Source organism: Pectinophora gossypiella, chromosome 11, assembly GCF_024362695.1.
Source record: "Pectinophora gossypiella chromosome 11, ilPecGoss1.1, whole genome shotgun sequence".
Lineage (NCBI taxonomy): Eukaryota > Metazoa > Arthropoda > Insecta > Lepidoptera > Gelechiidae > Pectinophora > Pectinophora gossypiella.
The window spans coordinates 6,275,035-6,302,532 of NC_065414.1; the positions used below are offsets into that span (position 1 = coordinate 6,275,035).

Sequence of the window (27,498 nt, forward strand, 5' to 3'; positions counted from 1 at the left end):
TCTCAATTATCCTTCGACTCTAGGTTGAATTCAGCTAAAGTTTGCCGCAAGGGGGGAGAGAGGAAACCGGGAGGGGACAGAAATATTTACTGTTATTGTTACTGGGGTTGTCAGGAGGATCGAATACAAACTTCCAAATGCCGGGAAACCTCAATCGAGGGTAAAGGTGTATGTACAATCGAAAAGCAAAATTGCAGTCATTGAGCCCAGCGAATTATTTAAATTATTTATTAAATTATGAACCATTAGTTGTCATAATTATAAAATTTATGTTTTTGTAGGTGTTTTTGGCCTATTAGAGAAACGACATTACACACCAGTTAATTTATTACTTTGCAAGGAACTGATTGGACTTTTGCAGCTTATCGTACATAGAGCTGCGTCGGTTCGACATTTCGCTCGGATGTTCAGAGATGCAAACACAAAATTAGAAATGATTATACCGGGTGATTTTTTTTCTCTCCACAAAAAAAACAGAGTACGAGTATAATTTACTGATTCTGTTTCCGTAAAAATAGCAAAGTATTTTCGATTTTAGGTGTTTTGTCTAGGCAATAAAATACAAATTGTCAATTGTGGGTTGCTGAGTTGGTCACCGATTATTAAAGGCCAAATTTGGGAGATCAACAGCATTCACTTACTAATCATTGAACTAATAACCAATGATAGATCTCCACAAATAGCGATTACGTAGAAAAACAAAGGTGAGACAAAAAAGCAAAGCAACTAGAAAGAAAAACAGAAACATGCGTCGCTTACAGTGGAGGCCAAATAATAAACATGAATAAAACATCTCACCACTTCATGACCAATATTAATTAATAACTTCATAATTATACTTCTGTCCTTTATCAATCGTACGTAATGCAGCGGGTGTTAGGTATATTAAATCGTTACTTTTTCACTATACATTCTAAATATTCACTCTCTCTGTAGGTGATAAAAAAGCCAGTTGACAAAATTAACACCGTGTGTAACGAACGTAGCGAGTGCTACGCTGAAATTCGAGCCTCGTAGCTGTAGCTACATGCTACGCTGTAGCACACTACGAGTGCTTGAGCGATAATGGATTGCTTGCCAAGGTTTTCAAATTATACTCTAAATGATGCTAAAAGAATCCAGAAGCTCGTTCTTTTATAAAAATAATTTAGTATCGGAAAAAACGTCTTAAATAAATAAATTGAAAAATAAAAAAGCATACTGCTTCACATTTCGCATAAAATGACTTTAGTTAGAAAATTGAAGTCAGTTTGGACACGTACCTAACAAGTTCTCCATGTCCGTAGGTTCATTGTAATGCAAATAATTTGCTACACGTAGGTACCTACTTTGAACGTACATTAAACATTTCCTTTGAAGAATTTTCCTGCTGCTAGTACGTTTGAGATATCAAAGTAGCCTACACTAAATTATGACTTCGACTCTAGAGTCCGACAGACCTTTGAAATATTAGCGTGTTCTTCGAACTGAGTACTACACATGTCGACTACATGCACTGTCGTGAGAGTTTATTTGGACTATTCCCGCTTACTCCGTTTGAAACTCCCATTATTTCTGAGAATATTTCTAGACTAATATTTCGTCATACTATTTCGAATTATACTGCATATTCCATTTACTGTAACGGGTAACTGTGTGTTTAAATTATTTGTGAGGTCATTACAGGTCTGATCATCCGATTGTCCAAAATTAAGATGATCTGTGCTTCGGAAGACTTTTGGCAGCTCAAAACTAACCCTTTCAATCAACACTAACCTCTAAAATGTTGCTGAGGTTGGCAATTCACCTCACAATCCACACGATAGAAGAAGAAGATTGTGTGTTTTATTTATAATCATAACTACGAAGAAGACGCGAAGGTAGTCTTAGGAAAATAGTTGGATAGTTATTTTCGAAGATATTCAATATTTCCAACTATTTTTTTTTAAAGAGGCGAGCTTAATATTATTTTTCTTTTTTCTCCACCAACCCGCATTAGAACAGTATTGTGAAGTATCGGCGGAAAGTCTCGGGCTCGAATTCCGGTAAAATCACATAATCACTAAGATCACTTTATTTGTCAGTTTGGTTAGGACACAAGCTGATCACCCTGCTGGCTGATCATGAGATAGTAAGATGATTCGTGATTCGAAAGCACTTACATTTTTCAAGTTACTTTACACATTACACTTACTTTTACACTAAGCACTTACGTTTACATAAGTATGTAGTAGTTACACCTAAGGCAGTTCAATAAAGCAACGCTGACACCAGAGTTGATAAACTCGGTCATTGATCTCACAACCCATACAAGAAAAAAAGAAGAAGCCTGTGCCCAAAGGAGGGTAGTCTTATGATCGCAAAAGGGGTAGATAGAGAGTTCATATTTTTTTATACTTAATGGGAATTTCGCGTAAGAGGAATTGGGAATGCCCCGAATATTTGCCTAGCTAACACGCGCCGGCTGTATTTGAGTTCAGAAGCAGCCAGTTCTCAGCTGCTAAGTTATTATCACTTCCTTTGTGTGGGCTAATGTCTTTCTAAGTACACCAGCATCTTGGAAGGTAATGAACTCATTCATTCCATTTTCTGTTCCTCTTTTAAATTTCACACTTTTTGTTTGTGTTAGTAATTTTGTTTTTCTATTTCCGTTAAGTGTTATTGCGAATGAAAATGTGAAAGAAAAGCGTTTCTGGATGTTCCGGAGATAAAATAATTTTGTACCTACTGATTGTTCTTTTTACTATATAAATCGTTTAATTTCACTTCGTAGTCTTCACTCGTATGGGTATTTACCTTCACTTATTAGCTTCACACACACATGTCAGGGTTACTACTGAGCCGCCAAAGGCCCTTGACATGGCTCAGATTATTACTACTATAACTATACACTAACCATAAGCCGTTAGCCGTTGGTCCCGGTTACTATTTACTGATGTAAGTAAGTAGTCGTTACATTAGCCATGTCAGGGGCGTCTGGTGGTTCAATAGTAACCCTGACACCAGGGTTGCTGAGGTTGGTACTCCACCTGACCACCCACGCGATAGAAGATTACTATATACTTCTTCTTCTATCGTGTGGATTGTGAGGTGGATTACCAACCCTATCAACCCTGGTGTCAGGGTTATTACTGAGCCGCCATAGGCCCCTGACATGACTCATGTAACAACTACGTACTTACATCAGTAGGTAATAACCGGGACCAGAGGCTTAACGTGCCTTCCGAAGCACGGATCATCTTACTTTTTGGACAATCAGGTGATCAGCCTGTAATGTCCTAACCAAACTAGGGATCACAAAGTGATTTTTGTGATTTGTCCCCACCGGGATTCGAACCCGGGAACTATATAAGCCGGGACAGAACCGGGGGAATTTTTCTTATCGTGAATTTTATTGCGAAGCCAGTACGTGTATAGAAAACACGCAGTACATTAAGAAAGTAACCGCCTACGACTACTTGCCTTACTTTTCCTATAATCATAAAATTATTATTTTTTTCCTTAAAATTAGCCTTACCTATTTACGCCGTTTTATTACCGTTCTATTTTTAACATCAATGATCCAACAATTTTGTATATCAAATATTTATCACGTAGAAGGAAATGTTAAGGTTAATTGAATGCTGTATTATCCGCCGAAAATGAAAGAGATGGAGGACTGACAACATTTTTTTTTTTAATAAATTATCCGGGCGAATAAAGTAGGCATCTCGCTGGTATGCCACCCGTTTGACGCGTGTTGTTAAGTAAATTCTGTCTTCTTCAACTCTTCTCAGCTAAATTTTGGAAGGGTTTTTATTTAATTTAACCTGCCTAAAGTTTATGTATGTTCGATACATTTAATGCACGTCGATTACCCGTCCCTTTCCTTTTCGGCGGATAAGAAAAGGACAGGTGTAAGTTAAAATTAAATTAAATGGTTTGTACTGGAATCAGCACCGATTCCAGTTTAAATATATCGCGAAGTTACTTATCATTTAGCTCCTTGTGGTTTAATTATGACTTGATGAACAATACAATTCTACTTACACAACTTACAATGACGTCAATTCGGGGTTTTATTACGCTCCGTTTTAAATCAGTCTCCTTTGTAATATTCAGAGAGAGCTATTGTTTTCCATGTTGATATATTGCTGAAAACTTAGAAAGGAAGAAAGAAAGAAAGAAAGAAACATTTATTATTTAGGACACCACAGACACGGATTACATAATATATATACCTTACAATGACATCACATCATCAAAAGACAAATAACGCACACGTGAAATATTTTCTATATTGAACATGGAGAATGAACACAGAAACTTATACCTAAATTAAATGTGACGTCGTGTCGGCTTAGGTCGTACATTCTTCAAGCGATAATATAAAAACTATAATATAATAAACCTGGCTGTGCGAGCACCGTTTAATGACGCGCCGAGGCGCAAGAACAAAGACAAGTACAAGATATAAACACTTTAAACCCATAGACTTAGAACTTTTTCGCGTTTTCCAGGTTCAATGCTACGCGTGACGTGTTTTTTTTTAAACGCCTCAATTATTACAATCATAATACTATGCCCAAGATAAGAAAGGTTTGTTTAACATAACATACCATCACGCGATTATCAATCCGCACTGGGCCCGCGTGATGGTTTAAGGCCCGATCTCCCTGTCCATCCATAGGGAAGGCCCGTGCCCCAGCAGTGGGGACATTAATGGGCTGATTATGATACCATCACGCTTGTGTCCCCGAAGAGGTAGGCAGAGGTACTATACATAGTAATACACCCACTCCTCGCCAGCTATGTTTAAATCCCACATTCCCATGTAATGGGGGCGCGCCTATTGCCATTTTTTTTTAAATATTTATTGTTGAAAACATTTTACATAATGATACAATTGAATCGCATTGCTAAACCTTGCAGGTTTGTCTCAATGCAATATTCCGCTATTGTTACAGTTTGTACTTCAGAAGTATACTACTAATTAATTACACTATTCAACAAATAAAGTACACATGTCAAAAGCTAAACGCATACATGGACGAAAGAACCGGTAGAATAGGTAATTCGCCACAAGTGAGGCACATTAACCGGGCACAAAACCTGTCTATGATCCAAACACGAATTCAAACTCACAAAGTCGAATTCAGTGGTTGATGGTTGAGTATCACCACAAACTATGGCTCACCTTTTGTGCTGTCCTAAGTGCCCTAACACCAGCACTATTAAAGACCTTTACGAAGCCACTGACAATGCCGTAAGCGTGGCCAATTATTGGTCAGCAAAAATTTAGTATCGATCGCCATCGACTCGCAAAGAAGAAGTGGTTAGAAGTATTTCTTTTTTATTAATAATTTGGTTTCTCTTCCTCAGGGGTTAGGATGTTGGATGGTGATGTCACAGACGCCGTAGAGGCTCGTTCTTTGAGCCTGAATCCGCAGCATGTGGACATCTACAGCGCCTCCTGGGGCCCAGACGATGACGGGAAGACGGTCGACGGACCGGGCGAGCTGGCCACAAGAGCATTCATTGAAGGAGTTACTAAGGTGAGTGTAGGAACTAATTAAAAGAAAAACAAAAGAAGACAACAACAGTTCTTCTTTTCACTTCTCTTTCTTTTTTGGGTAATGCGGTGAATGGTAATATTAACTCTATATTATGGACTTACGTTTAGGTTAGGCAAATATGCTACCGAATTACCGATCTATATACTAATCTTCATAATTATCAACGCAAAAAATACTACCTAAAATACATTTCACTTGTCATAAACAAATTTTAAATCCGTCTGTCACAACTTCCACCGTATTCACATTGTAATGAGTTTCTGATTGTTTAAATAACAACAACTCATTAAAAGCTAGGACAAATAAACAAGGCGTCACAAACATTGAATTAAATATTGTTAAATGGAATGAAATTTTAAGGCCCCTGACATGACTCATGTACTGACTACTTATTTAAAAATATATAAAAGGAGAAACTAACTGACTGACATATCAACGCACAGCCTAAACGGCTAAACGTAGGCACTTGAAATTTGGATGGGACGTAGCTTAGGCACCGTAGAGGTGCACTAAGAAAGGAATTCCCGAAATTCCCACGGGAATGGGAATTAGCGGGAAAATCCTTTTGTATGAAAAATATCTCTCTTTTATAACACATCACGCGGACGAAGTCGCGGGCAAAAGCTAGTATAATATATACTTACTACTTTATATTCTGCATATGTATCCTTATAAAGAGAAGGTTGATGCAGATGGCTTTGTTAATTACCACCGATTATACTCCCATTGTCATATTAATATACATACGCTCAAGAGTATATCGCAATGGGGTAGTCAGGGATACATCCATAGCAAGATGAACTAAGTACCCGCACCTCACCAAGCTTTCTGTTACACCCACGTGATAGGTGGTGAGCCATATCGCCATCGATAATGGTTGAGCCACCTGTTAGAGTCTTCTTCTTTGGCGTGGGTTGTGAAGTGGATTACCAACCCCATCAACACTGGTTGAATCACCATAGGCCCGTGACATGACTCATGTAACGACTACGTACTTACATCAGTAAGCAGTAACCGGGACCAACGGCTTAACGTGCCTTCCGAAAAACGAATCATCTTACTTTTGGACAATTAAGTGATCAGCCTGTAATGTCCTAACCAAACTGGGGATCGCAAAGTGATTTTTGTGATATGTCCTTACTGGGATTCGAAACCGGGACCTCCGGATCGTAAGCACAACGCTCAACCATTGGACCACGGAGGCCGTAGCTGTTAAAATGAATACTGCACTTAAGATAAATGAATAATTCATTGGTGTTTTCAGTTTACGCGGTTATTATCATAATTAAAACACATAATAACGGGTTCTTACCGCGTTTAAATGGAGATATGAGACTTCCGATATTTCGACACTGTCGACACTGTGTGTTGGCACTTGCAACAGTGTCGAAATATCGGGAGTCTCATATCTACATTTAAACGCGGTAAGAACCCGTTATTATGCGTTTTTATTAACTCATTGGTGCACGTCCGGTACCGGGTTCGAATCGACGAGCCGATGTACCACATTGACTTTTTTGCATATATACTCAATACTCATGTAATGTCTTTGAAATGTTGATGCAGTTGGCTTTGTTAATTAGTAAGAAGAAGAAGTGGATACACAAGTCGCCAATCTTACTTCTGTCGCTATTTTGTAATTGTTCTTACTATATTGAACCGGCTGCAGCTGAAAATCAGCATCATAGTCTAGCTACAGCTAGGCCGTGACATTGGCTGAGCTGAAGCCGTTTCGGCATTATGTATAATTATTATTAAGTAATTTAATTACCTAAGTATGTTTCTTGTATGCCGAATAAATATTTTTTCTTTCTTTCTTTCATATTTATGTGCAATAAAGTGTTTTTACTGTATTGTAGAAGCCATTTGGCTTGTTTTAGTCCTACAGTAAGCACTTGTGAATTCAGCACAATTTGCGATCCATGCGGATTAAGCTAAGCGGTCGTCGCATATGATTGCATATCGAATCGCCATCGCGATCGTGTTTTACGACCTGTCAACTGCATACTAAATTATTAGACCGCACATTGACGTTGATTTGTGAATATTGGTAGCGGGCGCATCCATTGTATGGTGCGTGATATCGACAGATCGGTCACGTCCAGGGTTTTGGTTGACTTCTATCATATCATAACAGTACATAAAATCAAATCAAATATACTTTATTGCACAGAACTACATTTAAACAATCAGACATAACACATGAATACAGTACAATTTGGGCGGCCTTATTGCTGTAGAGCAATTTCTTCCAGGCAACCACCAAAAGGAAATAAACATTTACAAACAACTTGGCTGCGGGATTGTGCAACAAAAAATAAATACCTAAAAGTAAAACTGAAGTTAACATAATAAATACTCTATACTATACGTACATATATATTAGTAAATACTCAATATAATATAATCCATATATACTCAAAATATACCTAACCATAATCTAAGAAAACTATAATAATAAATAATAGACTATACACACATACAGACTATATTTGAAATAAATAAAATATAATATCATACATAAAAGTAATATCTTAAGAATATCTGCATAAGGATGAAATGAGCTCGCAATTGGTTTTTGAAGCTCTGAAGAGAGTTAGCGACTCTGATGGAAGCAGGTAAGGAGTTCCATAAACGCACAGCTTGCACAGTAAAAGACTGACCGTAGTAGTCCATGTATCTTCTTTCGTCGTATTAATTTTGTACCAATGCTAATTTTTGAATCAGCGTTGTTTGTTAATGTATAAAATATATTTTTTACACCTAGTCCATGTAGAAAGTATACTTAATCATAGAAATCTCTATAATTTTTAGACGTTTGGTAGTTACTCGTATGTCCCGGATAGGTCTTATGATTCTTCCTTATGATGCTTCTTTTCCTCGGCTATATAGGTTATGAGAAGCTGCAGTAGTTTTAGGCGGATGAGACGTTCGTTATGTAAAAATTTACGATTCAAAGTGTAACTATGTTACCAACTGAATAAAGATAATTTTGAATTTTGATTCTAAATGTGATAAATAAGTAAATATTAGGTACCTTAGATTCAACAGAACGACAAGTTCAGTACAAGTAATGATCATTATATACGATAATATATTTTACTAGTTTATTACCATAAAAATGACTTTTATTTCCATTCTAGTGAAATACAGATATGAAATTAATATTCTTTACAAACAAATAAGTTATTTGTTATTTTTATGTTCAGATAACCACTGCTCTATTTTTCCCTAAAAGTAGCATGGAGAATTGCTACACAGACAAGAGCGTGGCTCTTAAATTTAAGAATCATTTATTAGCGATGTGATGATGTTCAGAGAACATAAACTTTTACGAATGAATTAATAATGAGTATACTGACATTTCTTTCTTTCTTGCAAAGCTGAAGTGACAGTGGGCAGGACACATAGCGAGGAGAACCGATGGCCGCTGGGGCGGAAAGGTTCTAGAATGGCGACCACGTGTCGGGCGACGCTCAGTGGGTAGGCCCGCTACAAGGTGGACCGACGATCTGGTGAAGGTCGCGGGAAGCCGATCGTCGTGGAGATCCTTGGGGAAGGCCTATGCCCAGCAGTGGGCGTCGTACGACTGATGATGATGATACTGATATTTCTTACAATGTATTTGAGTGTAGAAATAGAAGTAGTTATTTTTTTTATTTTCCGTAAATGAGCCATCTAAGAGCCATCTAATTTAGCTGCTCAATAACCCATACATACATACATAGACTCACGCCTTTTTCCCACCGGAGTAAGCAGAGACTATGGAATTCCATTTGCTTCGATCCTGAGTTACTTCTCTTGTTTCCTCCGCATTCATCAATCGTTTCATACACGCGCGCCGGTTCAGACTAGATCCTACTGAATCTAACCCTAATTAATAATAACTCTAATACCCTGTAATTGACCTCACAGCCCTCGCAACATAAAGAAAGGAGAAGGTTCAAAAGAATTTATGAAAAATACAGTAAAAACATCTGAACCATTCATCTTTTTTTTAAACTCATTTAAAGTGACTGACGACTCAATAAAATTTGATCGACTTTAATTACAGGCACAACAACGGGGTCACTTCACAGAACCTCGTTTTAACAGCATGATAAAAAAAATATATCGGGGTTTATATGAGAAATTTCATTATCCGCATTTTAATTTGAGGATTATCCTTGTTACTTTATTAATGGAAATATCGTTTCGGTAATAATATAATATAAAAGCAATCTGATAATTAAAGAAGTTTATTTTGAATATTATATTTTGAAACATAATTAGGTTAGTATAAATAATGAGAGACTAGGCTACGTGCTTTAAAAACAAAATAGATGGCGCTGTACAGATTTTCCTTAGTACATACATACATAAACTCACGCCCGCAATCCCAAATGGGGTGGGCAGAGCCACAAGCAATCAAAGACAACTTGCAGCCATTGTTGATACGAAGTCCTAAGATGGATATGATGAACCTTATGGTGATAAGGGATCAGCCTATCGCCCATAACATTAGTCCATCATGTTAGAGGACGCAATCCCTCTGTCGGTTTTTACGACATGCCCGGGAAGACAAGCAGCTGAACGTGTTCTATGTTTTTTATTTGCTCCCAGAACAGCATAGAAGATCTTACAACAGAACAGCATAGAGGTTCCTTAGTCCTTCTAATTTTATAGATAACAGACATATACATCTTGTGTCTTTGTTTTTGGATATAAATTATGACTTTTTTATTACACCCAGGCACAATTACATCTGCCATCTATTATTATTCGTTATTTTTTTGTTTTTTTTTTGACGTGACTTATTGTAGATTTGCCGCAGATGGCACTAAATACTTGGCCAGAGATTATTATTCTGATCAAAATAAAGAGGAGCAATATATCAACATAAATCTGTACACAATCATCTTCTCACTAGCATTATCCCGTTTTTCACAATTTGACAGGTCCAAGTTTTTACAGAAGCGACTGCCTGTCCACCCGCGAGTGGAAAACTAGCCCAATACGGGTTAGATCACACCTCCGAAAATGAATTTCTCGGCAATGTGGGTTTCCTCACGATGTTTTCCTTCACCGTTGAACACCGTAATAATCATTTATGATCCAAACATGAATTGGAAAACAAATTCGACAATCATTGTTTTAGGCCTAATTATAATTCTGTACATAATGTGATCCAAATATCAAGCAACAATTGGGTCGTGTACTAGGTTCAAGATAAATTATGAAATTCCGATTACTAAATAAAGACCGATCTAAAACTAATGAAAAACATTTTCTTTTTTCTATTTAACTTATTTACAAATTTTAATCAAGAAAAACGTAATAATAAGTCCGACATTTTATCACGTTTTTCTATGACGTCACAGTGTGCTTTTTTCATAGAAACTCCATAGTAATTTCGTGTTTTGACGTTTAGTAAAAAGTAACTGATTTGATTAATTGGAAACTAGCCTATTATTTCCATATATGTTTCTGCCATTTTATTGTATTTTGGAATAATTATGCACCCGAGTAAATAGGTAATTATCACGTTAAAGCTGTACAACGCCATCTATAATGTTTTTGGTGAACGTAGCCTGGAATTTACCTCATCGTAGAACCAATTTCTTCCCTTGCTCTTGTTTTCATTTGTAATCAGTATATAGATCACATAAACTGCCTATATACGTCCTACTGCTGGGCACAGGCCTCCCCTCAATCAACCGGAGGGGGTATGAAGCATACTCCACCACGCTGCTTCACTGCGGGTTGGTGGAGGCGTTTTTACGGCTAATAGCCGGGACCAACGGCTTAACGTGCCCTCCGAAGCACGGAATCATCTTACTTTTTCGGACAATCAGGTGATTCAAGCCTGAAAAGTCCTTACCAAACAAAGGACAGTCTCACAAAGTGATTTCGACAATATCCCCATCGGGAATCGAACCCGGACCTCCAGATCGTGAGCCTAACGCTCTAACCACTAGACCACGGAGGCGAGATCGATACTTATCATCAGTACTCCATACTTGATAAAAAATACCGGCCAAGCGCGAGTCGGACTTCTGCACGAAGGGTTCCGTACCATTGACTAAGTAAACAATAGTAGGTACACAAATTTCGTATTGTAACATTTTTGATATCGAACAAAAATAGGCAAAAATATGGGTTTTTGTATGGGAGCTCTCTATAAATATTTTTAGTATTTGTTGATAAAGCTGCAACAGAAATACATTATCTGTGAAAGTTTCATCTATTTAAATATCACGGTGCATGAGATATAGCCTGGTGACAGACGGACTGACGGACGGACAGCGCAGTCTTAATAGTCGGATCCCGTTTTTTACCCTTTGGATAAGGAACCCTAAAAAGGCTATTATATTATTCATGTCAATAAAAGTCGCAAAAAACTCAGTTCCAATCCGATTAAATTCCGAAATTAACAACATAAAAACTAATTCCTAAAGTCCGTGGACTCTATTCTAATAAAAAAAAGCATTTTAACGTTCATAAACTGAACAGCCTAGTTTCACAATGGAAAAAATAAAAGTTACAAAAATGAAGCACGTATGGGTATTTTTTTTTACCCTTGCCACAGTTTATACATAACATAGTGCAGGGTTAATGAAAAGTCGCAACGGTCGGCTGTTAAATTCGCAAACTGTAATTTTGTTAGAGCTATACAATCTAGTCTCTATGCCTTGTAGTTTAGATTTATATTTGTGTAACGTTGCACTAGTGGGAGGTGTAGTAAACGGGCGCTTGTGGAGTAATTTCTCTAATGACGCAATTATTTCCTTCGCTATTCCAGTGTATGGTCAAGTACTCTCAGTGACGAAAACATATATTTTTTATGGGTAATCCTCTCTAATAAATTATAGACGGAGGTTGCCAAGTTATTAAAAAAACGGTTCGTGTTTAATTTAATTACTTAATCACGAAGAAATAAATAAATCTAAAAAAAATATTATATTTACACGCGTAAATGATTATCACATGCTCAGCGGTGAACGAAAACATCGTGAGGAAACCCACATTCCCGAGAAATGCATTTTCGGAGGTATATGACCTAGCGTGTATTCAGCTGGTTTTCCCTTCGCGGATTGGAAGGTTAGACAGGCAGGCGCTTCTGTAAAAAACAGGACCTGTCAAATCTTCATTTTAGGTAAGCGGACTTTGTGACACACGGGATTATTCTAGGGAGATCATGATGATGAATATTATACTTACACGATTTTTATTTGTACAATATTTTCAAGTAAATATAGCCTACAAAGTTGCTTTATATATGTTTTTCCTGTTCATTTTGAAGTCATGATTGAAAATTTTTCACGCAGAAAAATTGGCGATACCTGTTTTATTTCTTTTTCATTAATATGAATGTTTTTGGAATCTACATCAATATTCCATTTATATTTTTTATACAAGGCGTTTTTGTAAAAAAAAGTACGAGAACTGCCGAGGCGTGGGATTTTGTTTACCATTACAAACAAAATCCCTCGCCCAGGGTGAGTCCCGCTTTCCCAGCTCTGTGTGAAGTGAACATTAGCTGCAATGTGACCACCGGGTGAGAGCCTTCAGCGCTCCCCATTTGTCCGGCCAAGTAGTTAATGCCATCTGCGGCAAATCACGTCAAAAAAAAAAAAAAAAACAATGTGACTGTTGCTTATTTACTTATCGACTCAATATTTCACGCAAAATATTTGTAATATAAACTGTTATTTGTTTAATTTCTTGAAGATGAAAAATAGATTAATAAGCCTCCATGGTCTATTGATTAGAATGTTGGGCTCACGATCTGGAGATCTAGGTTCGTTTACCGGTGGGGACATTGTGGAAAATCATATTGTGAGACTGTCCTTTGTTTGGGTGGGACATTGCAAGCTGAATCACCTTGATTGCCCGAAAAACTAGGGTAATCCCGTTTTCCGGAAAACACGTTACGCTATCGCTCCCGGCAATACTAGCCGTGAAGTGAACGTGAAGTTAGTATGATCAATACCCCCTCCAGTTAATTGAGGGGAAGCCTGTGCCCAGAAGTGGGAGGTCTCTCTCTCTCTCTATTTAAGAGCTGCGCTCTTGTCGGTAGAGTAATCGCCATTCCTCTCTTCTTCCCGCCAAAACCTTCGAAGTGAGAGGTACAGGCTGATTATTATTCATTATTTATTTTTCTTCCCAGGGTCGGAACGGCAAGGGATCGATCTTCGTGTGGGCATCAGGTAACGGCGGGCGAGAGCAGGACAACTGCAACTGTGACGGGTACACCAACTCCATCTGGACCCTGTCAATATCCTCAGCAACGGAGCGCGGTGAGGTGCCGTGGTACTCCGAGATGTGCAGTTCTACTCTCGCTGCTACGTATAGTAGTGGGGCCTTGAATGAGAAACAGGTGAGTTTCCGTCGTACAACAGAATACATACATACATATTTATTTATCTATGCATCACGCCTGTATTCCCGAAGAGGTAAGACCTTATTCAGAAGGCGCGATTTACTCGCGTTTTCATACCACAGAGTAATTTGATTACTTTATAGATTCCTGCATGCTTGGAGATGTGCATCTGTATACGTACGATGTCAAGTACTCTGTGGTATGACAACTCGCATAAAAAGTCTCATCTGGACAGGCTCTAAGCATGTATAGTACATACACCCATTCGTCACCAGCTATGGTTTTAATAGGCAAGACAAGCTTATTGCCATTAAACGGACATACATCCTGGAAACCACCAATTATTTACGATCCAAATGTGAATTCAAACTCATCAATTCGAATTCGGTAGTTTAGAGCCTGAGCTACGATCACGCGTTTAATTTCGGATTCTCAGAATACTTAATAGTGTAATTTCTACTGAAAACAATACAAATGTACATACAATAATATTTAATACCCACCGTTTTGAAACGAGCGAATCCCAGCTATTTACAAAATTCATTGTTCACCTTATACGAAAGAATCGCAAAGATTTCCGGTATTAGCATCGTTTTGTTTCGATCGTTCTACTTCCAAAATGCTTATGACCCCTTCCTTTAAGTTCCAAGGGTGTGGTCCGAATAAATAAGATTACGTCGTTTGAATAAACTCAGCAACCCTTTTGTTTGGGATTACTTTGAATGCTTCGACTTCGTACCAACAATCTCTTAAAGATCTGTTTCACCAAGTGCTGATAAAGTGTCTGATAACGTATCTGCCAGATAAGTGTCTCAGGCTATCAAATACTTATGAGTAGCTCACGACTATGTTCGCAATTGAACCAGTCAGATGTACTTCCTACGTAAGACGAAGTGAGTACCAACGGAGCTTTCTGTTAGGCCAACGTGTCAGTAGAATATAATAAGGAATAATACTACGTATAGAACGGCAACTCTTCGCTCCCCACCAGCGTCTGAGCTAGGTTTACCTCAGCCTCCCTCCGACATAGTTTAGACTAGTGTCGTATGGCGTCAGATGTCACACACACAGACGAGCGTGTACGATAACGTCAATGTGTAGTGTCTGTGTAAAACGAGGTTGTTTGTATGAAATGTCCGGAGTATGACAGTAGCGAGCCGTATCGCTGTCTACAATGGTCGAGCTAACTGTATTAGTGAAAATTGCTCTTAAGATGTTTTTTCTGTTCTTTTTATCTGCAATCAATCGCAAAACTTTCAGAGTAATAAAGTAATGTTTCTATCTTCCACATTTTTTTTTTTGCGGCCAAGAACATTCATTATCTTGAACGTCCTCACCTCGTTGCAGGTTTTCAACAGAATTGTTAGTTAAGATGATTTAATAATAAACAAACAAGTCCGGTACCGGGGATCAAACCGGTGCTTCCTATTTGAAAAACAAGCCGGTGACACACACGACCATAGTGACTACGAATAATTATTCTATTTGATACTGTTGTTTCAATAATGACTGATAGTTTGGTTAAACTAACAACTTCAAGATACACACATTAGGGTAAGCAGAACGCACGGAATTCCACTTACATGACACAACACTTTAGCTCCTTCCACTCCCATCCAAAAATTCATTCTGTTTCGACTCTCAAATTGTTTTCTTTTAATTCGTTATTCAGAGCAGCAGATAATACGGGAGTCAGTTTATGTATATATAAGGACGGGAAATTATAGCAATCGCATGATAAACGCTTAATCTATCAGATTAGGTGATTAATGAATACCCATTATTGTGCAAAGCGTTTAGTCCTATACACGTGCTTTTATCGTATATTACTCGTTGTGTACAATATCTGAATATAATATCAATTTCGTTTATGTTCTGAGGTAAGGTGAGGTGTATCTATTGTGATCATCGTCGATTTCCTCTGTTTTTTAAGTCTTTTTGTAATTATTTCTTTTTATTTTGGTGCAATAAAGTGTATTTGTATTGTAGTGTATTGTAAAGCGAACAGAATCAGAGAAAGACATAAAAAAAGCGAACACCTTATGCACTTCCCCCTAGGCATACCGCACACGTCTTACTTTTTCAGTTCATAAAGAATCTAGGAATAAATCATGGCGGTTCACTGAATATACATTTCTCATTACTCCCATTTATTTTCCTTCTTTTTCGAATATCATTTTCCTTCGTATTACGCGATCGAGCCGCCACATGGAATCGGAAGCAATGTCTCTTACACAACCAATGAAGCTTGAATTGCACGCAATAAAAAAAAAAAAGCTTTAAGCCGGGGAGTTCGTTCATAAATATATTATGTGTAAAGAACGGTTCTTACTTCATTCTTCTTACATTCGCTTAGCGTTTAGTTAGCGAACATTTGTCGAACTTTCGCGGAGCATTCTTTTACGAAACAAAAAGGTGAAGACTATTTGGTCGCCTCCTGTATGTTCGAAATTTAAAGTTACCAAAGGAACTCTTACATTCGCTTAGCGTTTAGTTAGCGAACATTTGTCGAACATTCGCCGAGCTTTCTTTTGCGAACCAAAAAGGTGACGACTATTTGGTCGCCTCCTGTATGTTCGAAATTTAAAGTTACCAAAACTCTTTAATAAGTAACTACCTACTTACAAATGCTCGAAGCTTTCCTCGTAGAGGTACGTATGCTTAAATAAAAAAATGTGCTCGTGAAATGAACGTTCTTGTTCTGAATGCTCGCATGTCATAGTTTGCTAAATGCAAGTGCTTAGAACCTTCTTTTACATACAAAATGTATACCCTCGATATCACAATGATACCGTACGTACGGAAAATGAATGCGGTACTTATTGTTTCATAAATCATCGGCAACACCGAGACGCAACGAACATAAATGATGAAACATGATCATTTATACTTGGAGAATGCTTACGATATTTATTGTGTACTTTACCCCGCATTATGCTGCTTGAAATCCTTCTCTTATCATACTTGTAGCACACCCCGGACACTTCATACAAAAATCCTCGTTTTACGCAGATATTATGCATTGACATTATCGTACACGCGCATCTGTGTGCGTGACGTCTGACGCCCATACGAATGAAGACTAAAGTAAGACCGAGGGGGGCGAGATAAACCTAACCGTTTTATACGTAGTATTATTCTTTATTCCATGCTTGTAGGTACTTTAGTATTGAACACGAGAGTGCATAAATAAATAAGTACCTACATGTACCCTATTGAGAAGTGCTGAGTCATCAAAAGAAAAGTGGTCTTCAAAAGAAAATTGACAAGACTCTAGACATTACATTATTATAATAGAGGTATCTGCTTCTATGATTTAATGTACCTATTGAAATACTAATATATTATAGAAATAGAGGCGTCTCTTGTCACAGGTATTTAAATTCTTACTAGGCTGCAATCTCAGTTCATTAACAAACACAGATAGTAAGATATTTTTTATTATTTTTACCAATTTTGATCCTGGTCAAATGACGAGAATGTAACTATAATTATCATTAGAGTCTAACTAACTGATGCATATTTAGTCTTATTCCCCGTTTTAGATACTAAAAATAATGAAGGTGATGGTGCCGATTCTGTCATTCTGTTTCAGTATGACAGTTCTAAAAATATTGTCACCTATTCTTACTTCTCTTCTATCGTGTGGGTTGTGAGGGGAATTACCAACCTCATCAATCCTAGTGTCAGGGTTATTATTGGGCCGCCAAAGGCCCCTGACATGGTTCATGTAACGATTACTCACATCAGTAACCAGGACCAACAACTTAACGTGCCTTCCGAAGCATGGATCATCTTACTTTCGGAAAATCTGGTAATCAGCCTACAATGCCCTAACCAAACTATTTACTACTACCGGGATTCGAACCCAGGACCTCCGGATCGTAAGCCCAACGCTCATCCACTGGACCACAGATGCCGTTACTATAAGTGCAAGATTGATACAGAGCTAGATTTAGGACTATCAAATGTTTGTGTCTGCAAGAATGTTATTAGTTTTATGTGCCAACAGGTGGTGACGACGGACCTACATCACTCGTGTACAGCAGGTCATACAGGGACTTCGGCGTCCGCCCCTCTCGCCGCTGGGATCTGCGCCCTCGCTCTGCAGGCTAATAAGGATATCACATGGAGAGACATGCAGCATATTGGTATGACACGTATAACATAAGCTCACGAGTTTATCCCAATTGCGGTGATCAGAGGTACATCCATCGCAAGATGAACTAAGTACCCACGCCTCCTCGAGTTTTCTGTTAAACCAACGTGATAGGTGGTGAGCCGTATCACCGTCTATTATGAGCCAACTGTGTTAGTGCAAATATAAATTTGAAAACTGAAATCACGCTCTAAAAAGTATGAAACAAGAAAAGGTATATTTCTCTGAAATTCTTCCGAATAGTGATGTTTAGAAGATAGCTGTGGTCGTATGCCGTGGTAAGCAAACTCTTAGAACAAATTGGCATCATACATCGTACTGTGTTATGTTTATTCTTCGATGTTTTAAGATGCATTCGATCCATCCTATGTCAGAAAATGTCGCCAATTATTAACGGTACGCATTCTCCACGAGACCTAACTGATAACATGAGCACTAAAGTAGCAACTTAAACCTCTGCATCTATTCTAAGGACACCAGCTGTGTTTTTATGTCCATCGTTCTATCCACAGTGGTCAGGACTGCAAGACCTGAACGGCTGAGCATCGGCGGAGAGTGGCGAGTCAATGGTGTCGGAAGAAATGTCTCGCATTCTTTTGGCTATGGTCTTCTTGATGCTGCGGGCATGGTTCGGCTTGCGAGGAGTTGGAAGACCGTTCCACCGCAACGGAGGTGCGAGCTGGCCGCCCCCAGGTCGCAGAGAATGGTTCCGCCACGATCAACCGTTACTTTGCAGGTGGGTTGAATTCCTTAATCAATTTTTTTTTTCAATACAATCAAAAGTTTGTATTTTATTTCTATGTTCTACGAAATAAATGGCCGTTGGAATGTAAAATATATTATCAGTAAAGCGTAAACTAAAAAATAATTGAGTACGAGATTTAATTCAAATAGTCTCCTACGATTTATTATTATTTTCGATTCATACTGCATCAGGGGATAAAAGTGGGATTGCGCGTGAAAACAAGTTTTGTTATTTTTAGTTTTAAACAACAAAAACGCGAAATTGCTAAAACGCAATGTCGGAAAGGAACAAAAGAACGAGGGGTGAAAACCGCTGACACGAGTGAACACAATTTCCCAGCAACATTCAATGCACATGGCAATCGTATGACACTGCGAGTTTGTAGCGGTCTTGTTATTACAACAATATTCCGCTTTAACCTTAGCCAACAAACGCAAACTTGTCAAATCAACTTTCGTCAAGCAAAGTCTTTTTGAAGTAAGATTTACATTTCCCAAGCACCCGTACTACATTGTTTCACCGTGTCTCCAACTTCGTAATTTATACGCTGAACGTAAAGTCGTAAGTTATCCGGAACACAAGTTGTGACACTTGAAAGGGGCCTTTCATATGTGTATTAAATTATCAGGATAAACTTTTGCACAGGTTGTATGAACACGTGAAAACGACTTTCTAGGATACCGGGAAGTTTCTGTCGCAACTCTTATTTATACTGCCTAACCTGTGAGTTGGGAACTTTGAATACAAACATACGAGGCGTAAGGGGATACAAAGTCAGAACTTCTTATGGAAACAGGAAATATTGGCTCGCTATATGATACTGCTTGTTTTCCAAACATATCGGCGACACGCGTATCTTTTAGTTCGGATATTTCGTTTGACCTTTAGAACCTACTTTGCGTACTTTTGAACCTACTTAGGGTTACCCCTAGGGCACTTTCCGTTTTGTTCGCTTTTAGACTTCTGATCAAAGAACTCTTTATGAAAACAAACCCTGAAATTTCAGCTAGTCTTTTAGAAGTTTACTCGAGCAATTTATTTATTTTCTGGCAGTCACTTGAAAATTCTGATTGACTGTCTTTTTGTTAGTGATTTTGTTTTATTCCTTTGACCTACTTTGAAGGATACCTTTGGGCATTTTGAAGACTAGGACAAACCAATTAACTTATCTTAAGAAACTTGGAGCTCTAAATTCTTATACTTAGTTCTGTTGTAGTGTGAAGCAGCCCGTATGATAAAGTATTTAGAACAATGATTGTGTAAGCGAAGGAAATATGTAATATAAAGCGTTACATGTATCATGAAGTAATAACCTAAATATTTGTACCATATAAGGACTGAAGATGGAAGTATTGTACTGTATAAAACACCTTCCCCTAATATCAATAATATGATTCAACGAGTGAATAACCAACAACAACACGGTTTGCATTGCACTGCCACCAAAAACATAGACTGAGTGTTTCTACTTGAAATGAAAAAAAAAATATTAATGCTGTCTAGTCTCTGTGGTCTAGTAGTCAGAGCGTTAGGCTCACGATCTGGACATTGTCGACATCACTTCGTGAGACAGTCCTTTGATTGGTAAGGATATTCAAAGAAAACATTTATTACTTTTCGACACCACAGACACAGACAGACAGGTATATTATATTTAAGACAGGACACAAACCACAAAGAAAATAATAATAAAAAAGTACCCAGGCATTGCAGGATTGAATCACCGCGATTGTCCGAAAACGTAAGATGATTCCGTTCCATGGTTAGGTGGGCACGTTAAGCCGTTGGTCCCGGCTATTGACTGTAAAACACCGCCACTAACCTGCAATGGAGCAGCGTGGTGGAGTATGCTTAATACCCCCTCTGGTTGATTGAGGGGAGGCCTGTGCCCGGCAGTGGGACGTATATCATCATCATCATCAGCCGTATGACGCCCACTGACGTATATAGGCTGTTTATATTACATTAATGCTGTTTTGGTAGATATCATCGTTATAACGTGGTTTATATATTGGTCAAAGCTCATCATAATTTGTGGTATCGCGCGCAATTTGTAACCCGCTGGTCTTTGTGAATCTTACCCAGAAATCTTACTCTTCTTTTGTCAACACAGCTGGATGTAGGAGCGTGTCCGGGAGTGAACTACTTGGAGCACGTACAAGCCAGGGTGACGCTGCAGGCCACAAGACGGGGCGACCTTCGGATAGCGCTCACATCCCCTGCTGGAACCAGGGTCACACTTCTTGCACCCAGGTATGTATACAGGGTATCAGTGACATCGTAATGAAAACTTTGAGGGATCATTCTGGCCATGATTCTGAGTTGATATCAAGTGGAATTTTCCGTCGCAAAGGTATGGAACGGAAAATAATAAAAAAAACCACTTAAATCTTCATAAATTTTCCGACAGGAAAATCTACTTGATATCAACTCAGAATCATGGTCTGAATCATCCCCCTCAGCTTTTGTTACGTCACTAACACCGTATCTACTTGTATGGCTACTTGTATGTATTTGTACAGGGAATTCAGGTTATTATTCTGAGTTAATATCAAGTGGAATTTTCCATCACAAAAGTATAGAATAATAATAATAATAATAATAATAACAAAAATAATCGAAGACTTGTGTACAACAATGGGACATAATTATATTATATAGGCTGTTTAGATTTCATAAAATTTGGAACTCACTCGACGCCAAATAAATGGCGTGAAATATAAACGCGACCAAAAACGATTACTTATGCAATAAATGATTTTTATATTATTATTAAAAAGTAACAATACAATGACTTACCTCGTAAAACAGATAAATAATACAGAGTTCTTACCACGTTAATTCAAGTATACCAGACTACCATTATTTCAATTTTCGGTATTTATTTTATGACGACAATGGTGCTAATTCCTGTAGACACCATCTAATTTTATTTTAAGTTATATGTGTCATTTTCTTATCCGCAAGACGAAAGGGACGGGTAATCGACAGTAATAAAATTTTTGGAACACACGCCAATTTTAGGCAGAAATTGAAATAACCCTCTGAAAATTTTACATTGGCCAATAACCCGACAGGATTAAGTTGACAGCACACGTTGAACGGGTTGCATATCGGTGAGATTCCTATTTTATTCGCCCGGGTAATTCGTTAATTTTATAATAAAGAATTGTCCGTCCCTTTCCTTTACGGCAGATAAAAAAGTAACTTGAAATTAGGATGGGTCTGCTGGAATCGGGGCGAATAACCGAGTAAACAACCAAGTAGCCATAAACAGGCTTTTTATTTACACATTTTATAAACAACCTTGTTCATATCCTGAAAAATTAAGTCATCTTCGCTCGAGTTTAGAATAGTTAGTACATTGACAGTGCAAGTTGTGTAACATTCATTGCAGCAGATTGCAGTACACTACTCCTGTCTCGGCACAATTGGGTCGTGTACTAGGTTCAAGATAAATTATTAAATTCTGATTACTAAATAAAGACACATCTAAAAGTAACGAAAAACGTTTTCTTTTTTCAATTTTACTCATTTTTGAATTTTAAACAAGAAAAACGTAATAATAAGTCCGACAATTTATCACGTTTTTCTATGACGTCACAAAGTGCTTTTTCAAACAAATTCTATAGTAATTTCGTGTTTTGACGTTTAGTAAAAAGTAACTGATTTGACTAGTTGGAAACTAGCCTATTATGTCAAACATGTGGAACTCGTTACATACTACTGAAGAAATCCTTGGATGTCGGGGCGGTGAAATTGATTTTATAAAATGAAACAACAGCGTCTTGTTCTTGTGTTGTATTGTGAGAAGAAAGAGCGGAAGCTCCGCGAACTAACGTAATCATAAAAGTGTTTCCATATTTAATAAAATAATAATAAATAATAATAAAATATTTTTCTTAAAGGTAAAAACCCAATGATTACAAAGTTAATAATAATATTATTATAAATATAATTGTATAATACAAATCACAAATATTTCAACTAAAAAACTACTTAAAAATCTTAAATATATTTATAATATTTTCAACAATTATATCATCTCTATGATACTAAGCAAGCGAACATTGAGACGCGAGATCTCGAATAAAGAAAAACTCTTCGATGAAACTTGATTTATTTATATTTGTCCTCAAATAGGAAACTGTAACAAAATATTAACTAACCTAAACTAACAACTCTCAAAGATGATGAATGAGAGGTTCTGATAGAGGGGATATTGCTAGAGAAATTTTCACTTACTCCATACGGGTGGATGAGTTAATATCCCGAGACACCGTTAAGGGAGAACTGAAGAATATGGACAATGCACTTGATTACGAATATGCACATGTATATCTAACTTGAACCACGCCCCGGACAATTCATACAAACAATCTCATTTTACATACACAGTACACATTGACGTTATCGTACACGCGCATCTGTGTGTGTGACGTCTGATGCCATACGATTCAAGTCTAAATTACGTGCGCACGAGGGGCACGGACACCAAATTCGAAGGGTATATGGATTCTTAACGTGTGTTGTCCGCTAGGAACCCAGCCAGGACGTGAAGTTAGTGGCTAGGAGCGATGCTGATCAGAGAGGTTGACATCATTATAACGTAAAATCCATGTGCGGTTCATAAAGGATAAACCGTGTTTTTGTCATTTTATAAGCAAGCACACAACGTATGTCCATGAAAATACTGCTTAATTGCTAGACACTGGAAGCGAGTAAACAACATTCAGCTGCTTATCATCTCGGGCATGTGTTAAAAACTGACAAGGAAGATTGTGTCTTTTCCTTTTCTAATATGATGGATAAGTGATATAATGTATATCCTAAGGCGATTCTCACACGACATTGCGCACGGGCGCGGTAGACAAGGTCGCATTGACTGGTGTGTAATCCGCGTCATGTGAGCATTGACAGAGAAGAATAAGATAAACCACATGGTGACATATGCGGTTTATCAGTCCATGACTTCAATATGTTCATCACTTTGGAAAGAACATTTCCTGCCATACTTGAGTTTAAAGTTCAATGATGTATATAAGGGTTGACCACAGCGACAGCATGCGGCGAATTCGACGACGCGGGCGGAGTGCGGTCGCACTCCAGCTCTTTATCTCGCTCTAGCAAATGACGGTTCTGAGTAACTGAAGAGGATAGAAGCATAGGAAAGTGCGGTTCCGTCATAGAATATAGAATGGACACTCTCCGCCTCGCACCAATTCGTTTCGCGGGGCAAGTTAGATTTACCTCACCCCCTCTGGGTCTCACTTTAGGGCGTAAGTCGCTAAGAAGTAAATGGGCGCGCACGATCACTGTCTCGCTCGCACTTACGCGGTAAGACGGCACGGGATTAAAATGAGATTTTTCTATGGAGTGTCCGGGGTTTAAACTCATAACAACATAAGCTCATGACTAATACTAATATCCTAATTCCTAGAGCGGCAAACTCTACCGCACACTCTGCAGGAGAAGTCTCCGACTGGTGGATTGTTGTCGGTTTGGAGGCGTTTCATTCTCCTGCTCGAATGCCTCTAGGAATGGCTTGCACAGCCATGAAAGAAAGTGCATTTCCTCGAGGCAATGACTTCAAAAATCGTCTGAAATAGACTTATAAGGCCAATAATGATGAACCATCGCAAGATGAACTAAGTATCCACACCTCACCGCGCTTCAGTGTGTTTTTTATGATATGATTCAACCCTAATGATTAGTGCAGGAGTACTGACCTGGCCATTAATTAGAGACCGTCAACTTAGCTCCATTGTTACAACGGCTATATTGACATTGTGCAGTTGACCGTTCACTTGAGTAGCATATTGCAGCCCTACTCCTGTGACTAGACACAATTATCTCAAACATGTCGAACATGTGACGCATACTACGCTACATAATGCTTACAAGGAACAGTTGTACTTAAATGCAAGGGTAACTCTGGCTGTATCTGCCTTTAGGAAGATTTGGACTTGACACATAAGTCATCGCCAGCCCATCAACGTCCCCACTGCTGGGGCACAGGCCTTCCCTATGGATGGATAGGGAGATCGGGCTTTAATCTACCACGCGGGCCCAGTGCGGATTGGTGGTTATTAACGACTGCTAATGCAGCCGGGACCAACGGCTTCACGGGCTTTCCGAAGCACGGAGGAGCTCGAGATGAAAACTTTTTTTTTGTGGTCACCCATCCTGTGACCGGCCTTTGCGAAAGCTGCTTAACTTCAACAATCGCAGACCGAGCGCCTTTACCGCTGCGCCACCGAGCTCCTCCTACGCCACCGAGCTCCTCAGAATTCGGCTTTATAAGTTTGAGAATTTTCTAAATTTGTGCCCGAACGATGGCAATAGGTTCGTCCCCTATTACGTGGGACTTAAACGTAGCTGGCGAGGAGTGGTCTGTACTATATTATACACCTCTGCCTATCCTTTAAGGGATACAGGCGCAATGCTATGTTATATTATAAGGAAACTCAGAAACTTACGCACTGAAATCGCGGGAGGAAGGTATAGAGTACAAAGGAAGGAAGGTACATTGTTTTAAGTTTACGCGGTCATATCCCCATTTTAACGCGGTAAAAACCCGTTATTATGTGCTTTAATTATGAGTCCTTTATATTTATACTGCCATTTCGTACAGTGATGCAAGCGCGCGATTGACTGTTAACAATCATTTGTATCAATACAGTCGCATATACAGTATTGCGTTTCCGTATACAGTGATACAGTTGCGATGCTGTATTACGCTTCTATCGCTACTTTTAGAGGCGTGTGTGGCTATGAAAGTCGTAATGTGTGAAAAAGCCATAATGCAAGTATTTGAAATTTATATTTTTTGTACCAAATCTCTCAAAAAGACGCGTTTATTCAAGGCTGAGCATTTATCGAATATGTTTGTTTACTCAATAACTCTAAAGCTAGGTAAGTATCTATTTTATCTTCTTCTATCGTGTGGGCTGTGAGGTGGATTACCAACCTCATCAACCTTGGTGTCAGGGTTACTATTGAGCCGCCAAACATGACTCATATACCGATTACTTACTTACATCAGTTAGTAGTAACCGGGACCAACGGCTTAACGTGCCTTCCGAAGAAGAAGATCATCTTTCTACTTTTCATATTACATCTTGTTTCATGGCAACGAAAATTCATAACATCTTATATGAGTAATATATTATCAATCTTCAAGAACGCAATATTACGCACTTAACGACGAATAACCTCCTTCATAACTGATTGTCATAATTACGAGATACATCAAAGGCCTAATTTAAGAGCAATGTTGTTAGTCACAACTAATAAATCTGCTGGTATAATTTATTAAAATATTCATATTCATTTATTGCATTTTGCATAAATGAAGGAAGAAAGTAGTAAGAAGTACAATTAAAAAGTTTATTTTTTTAGACAAATTATATAGTTACAAAATTATATTAGCTGTTTAGAATACCACACGTGTAAAACTGAATAACAAAATTAGAAAAAAACTTAATAAAAAATTAAAATTATAAGTAGGTGTATTTAAGGGAATAAATTTTATTACTAAGTTATAATATTAGTAATTTCATTAATTGAACTTTATAAAAAAATTGAAGTCTTAATGGTATTATTTTCTGGCTAAAATGATTAGCTTTAAAACGTAAAGACAAATTATCTTTTGGTATTAGGTTATCCTTTCATAAGGTGAAAGTTTAAACTTATTATTTAACATGAGATATCGTTTGTCACTTCGGTAGCGTCTTGTATTAGTAGACTATTTAAGCTGCTAAAGAGTAAGAGAGCGGGCGCAGACTGTCTGTCTCACTTGTCCTGGTAAGGCGAAGCTGCTCACATTAGATTAAAAAGTTTATTATACAGGGTGTTAGTGACATCGTAACGAAAACTTTGAGGGGTGATTGAGGCCATGATTCTGAGATAATATCAAGTGGAATTTTCCGTCGCAAAAGTATGGAACTGCAAATAATTAAAAAGACACAAAATTTTTCATGAATATTCAAACTGAAAATTCCACTTGATATCAACTCAGAATCATGATCTGAACCATCCCACTCAGTATTCGTTACGGTGTCATTAACACCCATACACAGTATGGCTACCGTATGTACTTGTGCGGGGTGTAAGTGACATCGTAACGAATACTGAGGGGGATGATTCAGCTGATTATTCTGAGTTAATATCAAGTGGAATTTTCCATCGCAAAAGTATAGAATTGAAAATAATTTTAAAAAACTAAAAAAAAATCACGAATTTTGCGACGAAAAATTCCACTTGATATTAACTCAGAATCATGGTCCGAATCATCCCCCTGAGTATTCGTTACGATGTCACCAACACCCTGTATTTCTATTATCAACATTTTACGGGGTTTTAGTGACATCGTAACGAATACTGAGGGGGATGATTCATCTCATGATTCTAAGTTAATATCAAGTGGAATTTCTTGCTGGAAAACTCATGGATATATATTTTTTTAATTATTTTCAATTCCATACTTTTGCGACGGAAAATTCCACTTGATATCAACTAAGAATTATGGTTTGAATCAAGCCTCAAAGCTTTCGTTACCATGTCACTAACACCCTATATTGTTGCTGTCCGAATATCCGATCACTAATAGTGACAGCTTACCAAGCTATTGCCCATATAAACATTCGATCGAGTTGAAGAGGACATATTCCACTCTATACCCAAGGCTTAAATAAAG

The 27,498-nt window shown here is 38.0% G+C and overlaps 1 protein-coding gene across 2 annotated transcripts in view; it reads left to right on the forward strand.

Moving 5' to 3' along the window:
- The window catches only part of LOC126370949 (furin-like protease 1), a 246,508-nt gene that overhangs the window by 203,460 nt on the left and 15,550 nt on the right, over positions 1-27,498 (forward strand). For both annotated transcript variants that reach the window (XM_050016091.1, XM_050016092.1), the window contains exons 7-11: positions 5,341-5,513; positions 13,684-13,893; positions 17,909-18,047; positions 18,568-18,791; positions 20,914-21,053. In XM_050016091.1, coding sequence (XP_049872048.1) covers positions 5,341-5,513; positions 13,684-13,893; positions 17,909-18,047; positions 18,568-18,791; positions 20,914-21,053 — 886 coding nt within the window. The remainder of the gene's footprint in view (positions 1-5,340; positions 5,514-13,683; positions 13,894-17,908; positions 18,048-18,567; positions 18,792-20,913; positions 21,054-27,498) is intronic.